General features: G+C 32.9%; 1 protein-coding gene across 5 annotated transcripts; it reads left to right on the forward strand.

Annotated features, from left to right (window-relative positions):
* The first annotated feature begins 900 nt into the window (after nt 1-900).
* Nucleotides 901-6,135, forward strand: LOC127091796 (pentatricopeptide repeat-containing protein At3g22470, mitochondrial). Of its 5 annotated transcripts, none has more exons than XR_007792007.1 (6): nt 901-1,180; nt 1,495-2,825; nt 3,872-3,979; nt 4,709-4,764; nt 5,351-5,474; nt 5,863-6,135. XR_007792007.1 is itself a non-coding variant. In XM_051030503.1 (3 exons), exon 2 carries the CDS (start codon nt 1,773-1,775, stop codon nt 2,811-2,813), a length of 1,041 nt encoding a protein of 346 aa, XP_050886460.1. In that variant the 5' UTR covers nt 901-1,180; nt 1,519-1,772; the 3' UTR covers nt 2,814-2,825; nt 3,872-4,245. The 5 variants fall into 5 exon arrangements, 1 of the variants encoding a protein (XP_050886460.1); XR_007792006.1 differs by having other exon boundaries at nt 1,519-2,825; XR_007792008.1 differs by having other exon boundaries at nt 1,584-2,825.
* The last annotated feature ends 4,473 nt before the right edge of the window (nt 6,136-10,608 follow it).

Here is a 10,608-nt window from a genome sequence, read left to right on the forward strand (position 1 = left end):
CTATGAAATGATTCAGGGTGGTTTTCAGAGATGCTTTTCTGAAGATGCCCTTCAGTTAACACACTTCCATTCCTTTTTAGAAGACTTTATGGAACATTTCAAATATGCATCTCCGGATACACCAAGATAATATAAGAAGATGCATCTCTGGACCATATTTTATTCAATATTAGGTTGATCTCAAAAGAACAAAGTCTCGAGTAATTTTAGGTGCGTCTGAAGCATGAATGACATTTTCTAGTTTTAAGATTTGTGAGATGCACACTATTTAATAGTATAATAAGCATTTTCCTAAACTAAATGAACACCCTAGTTAGCAGGGGTGTTCGCGGTTTAGATCAGTTTTGAGACAAAAAATCATCGGATCCAAAGTTAAATTTACTCGCAGTTCAATTTAATTTTAAATAATTGTTTATAAAAATCCAATCTGATATGATTCAATTTTATACAATTTGATTTAATTAATTTTTAAATATTCAAATTATAAATTATATTTTTTATTAATAATATAAAAATATTATTAAATAATAAATTTGATGACATATACTATATTAAAAGTTTATATTATAAAATAATAAAAATAAAAATATTAAATCTACCTAATAAATAATATTTCTAAATAAGTAATAAATAATATTTAAAAAATAAATATTTTAATAATAAATTAATACAACCTATCAAACTAATAAAAAATATAAAAGCATATATATATATATATATATATATATATATGGGGTTCATTTTAGATGGGTTTTGAAATTTTAATCTGAAATTTAATCTAAATTGAACTATTTCTATAAAATAGTACTCCCTTCGTTCCTTTTTAAGTTCGTTTTTTTTAAATTTTTATACATACCAATAATTAATAATTATTGTTATTTCCAAACATGACATATTATTAGGTTTTGTGCAATTTTCGACTTTTTAAATAAGTTTGTGGCTTTTAATTGGATTAGTTTGAATTTGAACCTCATTTTTAATTTATCTACGAGTCCCCGCTCCTAACCCAAGGCATAATCATTGTGCAGATTCCGATCCAAATGAACAAAGTTTTCTTCTAGTTTTAAGGATGTTTTATCATCCCATTTCATAAACAACCCATTCAAGATTTTGGGTTCATTTTTCAACACTTTGTTGAGTGTGCCAACGACACAACAATGTCGCTTTTAAGGTCCTCCAGGTACGCTGTTTCTGTTTCTCTTTCAATTCCCAATTCTCATCCTTTTCATCTTTCCTTTCGATCATCAATTTCAAAACCATACTCTCACTCCCTGCAACAATTTAGTGATGAATTTGATAATGTTTCCTTGTTCAACCAAATGCTTCATAAGAAACCTACTCCACCCATGAATCAATTTGGCAAGATTTTAGGTTCCCTTGTAAAGACCAAACATTACCCCGTTGTTGTTTCCCTTTGCCAACAAATGGAATCAAATGGACTTTATCCAGATTTTGTATCTCTCAACATCCTCATGAATTCTTTCTGTCAATTAGGTCATGTAACTTTTGCTTTTTCAGTATTGACGAAAATTCTCAAGAGGGGTTATCCACTAGATACTATAACTTTGACTGTATTACTCAAGGGTCTCTGTCTCAAAGGTGAGGTTCATAAAGCATTGCACTTTCATGACAAGGTAGTAGCTCAGGGCTTTCGTTTAGACCAATTTAGTTATGCGACATTGATCAACGGGTTATGTAAAGTTGGAGAAACAAGCGCGGCGCTAAAAGTGCTAAGACAAGTTGATGGGAAACTTGTTCAACCTAATGTGGTAATGTACACTACAATTATTCATAGTTTATGTAAAGATAAAGAGGTTATTGATGCATTTGATTTATACTCTGAAATGGTTGCCAAAAGAATTTCTCCTAATGTTTTCACTTACAGTACTTTAATCTATGGTTTTTGTCTTGTTGGTCAATTGATAAAAGCAATTCATATGCTAAATAAAATGAATTTGGTAAACATCATCCCAGATGTTTACACCTTTAGTACATTGGTGGATGCTTTTTGTAAAGAAGGTAAAGTGAAAGAAGCTAAAATAGTGGTGGCTTTGATGATGAAAAAAGGTGTTGCACTTAATGTTGTTAGTTATAACACTTTAATGGACGGATATTGTCTTGTAAATGAAGTGAACAAAGCCATGGATATTCTAAACATTATGTCTCGAAAAGGAGTCGTTGCTAATGTTCGGAGCTACAATATCATGATTAACGGACTTTGTAAGGTTAAAAGGGTTGATGAAGCTATGAAGCTCTTTGAAGAAATGCATTGCAGACAAATTTTTCCTAATACGGTAACTTACAATACCCTTATAGATGGTTTGTGCAAATCTGGGAGAATATCACATGCTTTGAAACTTGTCGGTATGATGCATGATAGAGGTCAACCGCCTGATATAGTTACTTACAATTCTATATTGGATGGTTTATGCAAAAGGCATCACGTTGACAAGGCAATTGAATTGTTAACGAAATTTAAAGACCAAGGTATTCAACCAAATGTGTGCACGTACAGTATTCTTATCAATGAATTGTGCAATAGTGGAAGAATAAAGGATGCAGAAAACGTTTTTGAAGATCTTTTGGTCAAAGGCTACAATCTAGATGTCTATACATATAATGCTATGATCAAGGGATTTTGTATCAAGGGTTTGTTTGATGAAGCACTGGCCATGATGTCTAAAATGAAAGATAATGGTTGCATTCCGAATGCTCTAACTTATGAAAGAACGATTTATTCTTTGTTGGGAAAAGATGAAAATGATATGGCAAAGAAACTTCTTCTTGAAATGATTGAGAAAGGTCTATTGTAAGACTGATACTAGGTAAGATGTTTTTCTACTTATACATTATTACTTTTTGAATTTATGTATGTAGATGCTTCACCTCTTGGGAAAGAATGTTTTTGTTATTATTGTTTCTTTCGGTAAGTGCTTTTATACTTCACAAACTGATAGATTGGTGAGTTCTAACTTGATGGAAATTGATAGAATATTAAAATTAATGTTGTCTTAGGAGTGTTGTTGGGCTGAGTTGTATTACACCTCTAGCCAATACTTTCAACAATAGCAAATATCGTGACGCTTTATGTGATAAAATTTCATTTCGATAGAGTTTGAAAGAAACAAGATGGATTTTAATATCTTTTTAATGTCATTGCTATACCGCAATGACAATACTTCAATTACTTCAATGTCCTTTTGAATTCATTTCCATCAAAATCTCTGCTATCAACTGGAATGGTACGACAATTTGTAGAAAATCTGATTGTAATATTGACTTTGCTTTGAATTTCAGTTCCTTTCTTTGAAAAGTTCTTTTGATTCCTTATCCCTTCCGGTTAACAATTTAAAAGCACGTTGAAAAGCACACGGATCATCTCCTGTTGAAAATGGGCTCCTCTTTGAACTTTTCCTGTTTTTAAATTTAAAATGGAGAAATATACTTCGTTTTTGTTCCCTATATGATCCTGATAAAAAAAGGTGGCTTGGTATGGCTTAGCTTATGTGTGCATTACTTAAAAGGATGGATTATGTTGAGACATATTTTAGTAAACTTTCGCTTATTAACTCACGAGTTTAGATGCTATATGTTCTTTGTTGTTTGGTAATGAAAAGTTTCTCTACGGCTTACCATATCATTGGCCATTGTCTTGTTCTTAGTTGATTGAAATTTGTTGATTTCTTGACTCTTTATGTCAAAGACAATGCATACAATAAAGGATTGAGGTTTAAGATTTTTACGCACGAATTTATGCATACAAAAGCCTTTTTAAGGTGACTGATGCAAAGCTGGTTCACTTATGTATAAAAGTTGCTATAGCATGGAGTATAACACATCTTTATGGTGTTTGAATCCGAGTGTGTTGCAGGAGGTTTTAATGTGATGGAGCTGCCATTTTCGATTGTATTGGTGGGACTGTGAGTGTGTGTTGCAGCAGGTTTCTTGTATTTGGGTCTGTCTTTATTCAGATTATCAGGTATCCGGTGGTTTTGCTGTCTTTGTTGTTTTTCATTACCGGCTGTGCAGTTAGAATTGGTGGGAAGTGGTTAGAATTGGCTCTTATTGTGATTTTAGCTTTTTTTTTGTTCTTGGTGGGTAGTAGTTTTGGTTTTTTAGTTAGTTAGGGGTAGGGGTGGTAAAGAGGTTATTCATAGTTTATGTAAAGATAAAGAGGTTATTGATGCATTTGATTTATACTCTGAAATGGCCGTGCACCCGTCAAAAAATAGCGGGTTGGATTGAGATTTTGTGTCCGCCTACCCGTTCAGCCTGTCCCACTTTAAGACAATTCCGCCTTAAGTCTGTCAAAAAAAAGAGGAGAGTTGGTCCGTCAGCCCGCCAACCTAGTTATTAAGTTTTCAAAATATTTATTTTGGTTGGTTGAAGGTTAATATTTGATCTATAGTTTTGGAATAATTGTTTATGATTCTATTTTATACATTTATTTTTAAATATATTTTATATTTTTTAAAATAAAATTTGTTAAAAAAATGCTTTATAAAAAATTGTTTTAAAAAATAAGTGAAAAATATAATTAAAATATAAAAATAAGTCTATTAATCTATTAAAAAATGAAAAATAAATATAAAAAATAAAAGACGGACAAGCCTACCGCCCGTCAACCTGTCACCTTGGCGGAACGAATTAGATTTTTAAGTCCAATTTTATTTGGTTAACTTGTCCGTTCCGCTTTTTTTTTTTGCAGGATTAAGACGAGATGGGGCGGATGACTCATTTTGCCATCCCTAGTTGGAGGATATGGTGCGTTAAAATTGATTTAGGTTGTTTTAATGGGAGATTTGAATCTGTACTATATTGGCATGTTTTATGTTTTCTTTTAATATATTACTTATATATACTAATTAACTATGGATGTTGTCGAAGCATTTTTCCACATTTGTTTCTAGGACTTGTAAGTGTATTTTTTCATATATTTTTTGTTAGAAGTTTTGATCCATTAACTTAATTTATTGTTTCATTTTGGTCGCTTAATTAAAAACATTACAAAATAGTTCTTCAAAAATCATTACGTTACGTGAAATAGTCTGTGTAAATCTGACCTATCTTTTTTTTTCTCTTTATTTTGTAATTGTATATATAAATTATGAAATTTAAAAAAAAAAATAAAAAATCATAAGTTAGCCGTCATCCTTCTTTCTCTCTTCTCCCTCTCTTTCTCTTCTCCTTCTTCCACCACCACAATCCTTTATCTCCTTTTTTGTCTTTCTCTATTCTCCTTCAACTATTATCAGATCTAGATCTTTATCTTCAAAGATAATGCTACTGAGCAATGAAGATGGGTTACTTTTCATTTTTAATGACTAACTTTTTGGGACTTTTGTTATAGGTTGCCTGAGATTCTTAAAGATTGACTGTCATGATATCGTGACTGCCGATGTGTTAATGTTTTGAATATTGTTACCACAGGAGGTGGTGGTACAATAGAGCTTTTGTTGCTTTTGTATGTACAGGTATTATATTCTAACAGAAGTTTAAATGCAGTTTCTTTTTATTTATATTTAATTTAGTGCTTTTGTTGCGGACTATTTTTTTGATGCATATTAGACATACACGCATACAACGTTTGCTGCAGCTATAGACCTTTGGACACTAAGATAACACTAGTTTGTAAGATGGAAAGTCTTGTAATAAAGTTTAGATTCTACTACTCCCTCCGTCTTATAAAAAAAGTCTTATTTGAACAATTTACGATTTTTAAAAAAATGATTAGATGCATTGATTTTAATGATACACTTTTTATGAGACGTAGGGAGTATGTTATTTCCAAATAATTATTTACTTTTGAGATTTTATAACATTTAATCTTAACTGACTATAATAAATATACTGGCATGGCAGATATGTGAGAGGTCGAAGAATGTTTCAATTGGTGAGAACCTGCTCCGACGAATTTGGGAAGTGGTTTTCTAATTAGACCATGCAGGGTGGTGGATCTATTATTTACATTGTTGATCATGTTGTATTCATATTGTTGATCATGTTGTGACTTAGATATAAAGGTGATACAAAATTCAACTTGGTTTTGAAACTTGCATATTTTTCAACCTTTAGTTCTCAATTTGTAACCTTTAGCATAAGGATATGAAATTATATATATTTTTTATGTTATCAGTGACTCGCAAGATTTTTAACTTCCGAAAATAAAACCCGTGCAATTTAAATACATATATTGACTCAAATATGCACCAATGTCCTTACTGTCATCTAACGTCAACTGTATTTAAGGCTTTTTTTAACAAAATTTAACGGAAATGACCAAATCGGTTAAAGAAAGTATTTTTAAAGGATTAACATGTAGGAGTCTAAGTGGACTAGAAAAAAATCAATTCCGACAATACAAACCAAAGTAAATAAAAAAAATATTGTTTTTGGTTCGGTTCAAAAACCGAACCAAATCAATAAAACCCGAGGTGGTTTGATTTAGTTCTTAGTTTTCATTTTCTAAAAAACTGTCATTCAATTCAAACTTTTGAGCTCTCACATCCTTTCAAGCTTCTCTCCCTAGCCAACTTCTACCATTGGAGCTCTTTCTCCTCCTTTCCAGCATCTCGCACATTCAAGCTTCTACTTCTCATCAATTTGATTTGGTATGTTTTTTAAAATTCTATTTCTTTTTCTGTTTTGATTTGTAGTTAGTTGTTTAAGCTACATTAGTTGTTTTATGTTACATTAGATATTAGTGTAAGCGAAATTGGTAGCTTACTAGAACATGCATTGACATATTTTTGGAGGGTCAAGGCATCAGTGGCGTTTCTTACATGGATGAGAATTGCAGGTTTGTTCGGAGATGCATCTCTGGATTTTCTCATTGCTACTTTTGGATATGCATCTTGTAAGACCCCAATTTTGGCCCTAAGATCCCTCATGGCCCATATCATATCATATCATAACCTCAAGGATCATTGCATACCCTAGCTGTCCTCCTAGTGGGTGGTTGCCTTGTGGGTTGTTTCTTGATCACCAAGCATACTTTGCATTTGTATATCTCTGCTTTCATATGTTTATCATTCAAAAAGTACAAAAATATTGTCAGTCTAACCTTTTGCTTGCAGTTGAAGCAATCATCAGAAATTAGGTCAAAGACAGTCAACAGTCAGTCAAAGCAGTGGATGGTGGCCATTCTTCCAGAATTTGGGCACCATGATCAATAATCACAAGTTCATACATCTTATGACATCATTTGAAGTCAAGGTCTCAAGGAATTAGGGTTTGGAATTCATCAGAAGTGGTTCAGTCATCCAAAACCCTAGAAAAGTCAAACTTGGTCAACTGTTGATTTAATCAATGATTTGATGGATAGAATTGATTTGAAGGAGCTCATTCATGCTTATATAAGCCTCATCTATCATGTCAAACCTCATCATGGAAGAAAATCAAGTCAAACAGAAAATTTCCCAAAATAGAAAGTGGACCTGTAATTTCAACTGCCAAAAATGGAAACTTCTTGATCTTAAACTTACATCATGATACAAGCTTCAAATGAATTTTTTCTCAACATGAAAGTTGAAGATCTTGTTCTCCCATTTTCAAAAAGTCCAAGAACTCTCAAATCCCATGTGTGGTTGTCAAGATATGATCAATTCAAATTCAAAAATTTGTGAACTTCAAAGAGCCATAACTCATGAACCATAAGGCCAAATTTGGTGGGGTTTTTTCCTACAAACCACATTTTTCCTCCTCTTTCCAAAAATATAAATTTCATTCATCAAAACCTTGCCAATCAAAATGGCATTTTTGGACCTATTTCATTTAAAATCAAGTTTGACCAATGGTTGACTTTTTGATTTATTGATCTTTTCCCCATTTGGCCAATTGGGATTTGTTTCATATCATATTTGAAATTTTCTCCAAGCCTAAAATCATGCTCATGATACTATCCTATTACCATTTTGGCATAAGATGCATAACTTGATAATTTTGCAAAATAGCTTCATTCAAACAAAACAAAGTGAGCAATTTGTGTACAGACCCAAAACAGCATTGGATGGTCTGTTTGCAGCCTGTATCAAGCCCAATCCGTGCAGATTTCACACCCTCCATTTCCATGTTTTCCAATTTAGCAAAATGCAAGATGGTTCATTTTAAGTTAACCAAGTTTAACACTTAATTAAGCGATGCTAACAGACCATATATAAAGTATTTTCTGCCATCTAAACCCTAGACACAGCCTCCACGACCAAAAAAACTCTCATGCTCTCTCAATTGCATTTTGACACATTTTCAATTTCTACTCAAAACTTTCAAAGCACACGATCTCCACTAGTTTGTTCTTGATTCTAGCCAACGTTTGAGGACATTTGCGAGCACACAACACCAGCTGGAATTCTTTTTTGAGCTCTGTTTTCCTCAAGCCACAACAATGGTGATTTTCGATTTTGGGGTTTCCAAGAGTTGCTGAGCTTCAAGCTACCCTCCAGCCATCATTCCAAACCAAGAGCTTCATCTGTTTCAAGCTTATATCATCAATACACCACTGTTTTACAAATTGCTTCAAAAACAAGTAAAATCTCGACTCCTTTTTTTCTCTATGCTATGCTATGTTTAGGGTAGATTCTTGTATGCTAAACACATTGCAACTTGTATCGTGGCAAATGGTTACTTGATGGCTGAGAAATCTGAATTTCTTTTTCTGTGCATGAAGTTGTTTTCAATCGATTCTTGAATGTTGGTGTGATTTAATGAAAGCCATTGTTGGATTTATGCTGCATGATGTTTGATGAAGCCTTTAGTGTGGTTATTTTTCATTTCTGGGCATTTCGAATTTCTTGTTTGAATGATGAACATGAATGTATGCTGCTGCTGTTAAACCTTACTCTGCCCAGAAAATTTTCATGATTGTGTTGGTTTGTTGTTTATAATGTGGTTACATGAAGAACATTATTACTACCATTGCTGTGTGTTGGACTCTATTTGAAAGTTGTTGTTTATGATGATTACATGATGATGATGAACATGCCCTGCTGCTGTTTTGAATATGCCCAGAAATCCACGTGAGTTGTGTTATTTATGTTTGGTTTATGGCTGCTTTGGATATTACATGAACATTGTTATTGCCTTGTTGATTGCCATGCCCTTCGAATTTTGGTTGAGGATGAACATTGAAGATGAACCAAAGCCATGCTGTAAACCCTAAGGGTTTCTAAAACCAGAAATATGAAGCTCCATTGGCCGAGCTACTGTTCCATTGGGTTTGGACCAATGAGAACATTTCGTTTCTCTCCACAAAACGCAGCGTTCAAGTTAGTGAAGCGCGGAATTACATAAATGCCATGCGTTGACCCTTGTTTGACTCGTTTCCCATGCCATTTTGCTCATGTTGTCTCACTTGTTTCATCAACTTACAAAATTCCTAACTCATTCATTATTCATCCAAAAATCATGAAAATTTTTGCATAATCTTCACATGGATGTCTAGTATTTGATTATGATTTTTAATTCATTTTTCATTGGCTGGATTTTAATTGGTAATTGCTTTCTTAACAAGTATGCACATTTGACACCCTTTGCCATTTCTTTTGTGAAATAATGATGATGCATCCTTTGGCCCTGAAATGTTTTGTGGTGAAACTAGACTCATTCATCTTCATTTTGGTATAAAGATTGTGCATTTATCATTTGTGGTTTGCTAGTTATGATTTTTTGAACTAGGGTGTGACAATTTGTGTCACACCAATGATGTGCATTTTCTTGATTTTTGTTCACACACTTCCTGGCCTCCAAATAATCCAATATTTTGCATGAATCATCTATCACATGTCTAGTTTGTGTATGAATTTTCTTGGAATTAATCATGCTGTTTTCCATTTGATTGTGAATTTTCTTCCCTGCCTAGTCAAATGTTGACTTTTTGTGCTACACATTGCCATATCCTTTGTGAAATTCTCATATCTTATTGTATGATCATGAAATTTCATATGTGCATACTAGACATCTTGAGCTTTGCATTGGTGTTAATCTCATTCATTTCTCTTCTGTTTTCAATTTGATATGATTTTTTGAAGTTGACCCATGTTTGTTGACCTTCATTGTGCTTACTTGAAATTATGTTGACTTCATGATTTTAATTGACTGCCTTCCTCTCATCCAAATGCAATGAAATTTGACATGCTTGCCATGCTAGATGTTAGGATTGAATGTGATTTATTTGATGATTTTTGAGATTGTTTGGGTTGACTTTTGATGTAAGTCATTCTGTTGACTTTTTTGTGCTTTCATTTGCCTTACTTTGACTTCAAATGTTCATGAAATGATAATGATGCATGATTTGAATGTGGGCCCAATTGTGATTGCTTACTAAATGTTTGACCTTGACTTTGGTTGACTTTTCTTTGCTGTTTTGACTTTTTCTTTCATCTTTGACCCTAGGCTAGTCCTAGTGGTCTTTTGAGCTTACAATTGAGTTCTTGTTTCAGGTTAAGCACCAATGCCTCAAAGATCATTCAAACTTGTTTGAACTTGATTGTTTACCATATGCTAACCTTTGTTTTGTAGGTTTGACTCATGTGTTTGAGTCTTGTGCCTTGCACAGTTGATCATTTGTTTTGTTTGTGAATCCCATTCCTTTGCTTTTAACTGTTTAATTGC

Source organism: Lathyrus oleraceus, chromosome 6, assembly GCF_024323335.1.
Source record: "Lathyrus oleraceus cultivar Zhongwan6 chromosome 6, CAAS_Psat_ZW6_1.0, whole genome shotgun sequence".
NCBI lineage: Eukaryota > Viridiplantae > Streptophyta > Magnoliopsida > Fabales > Fabaceae > Lathyrus > Lathyrus oleraceus.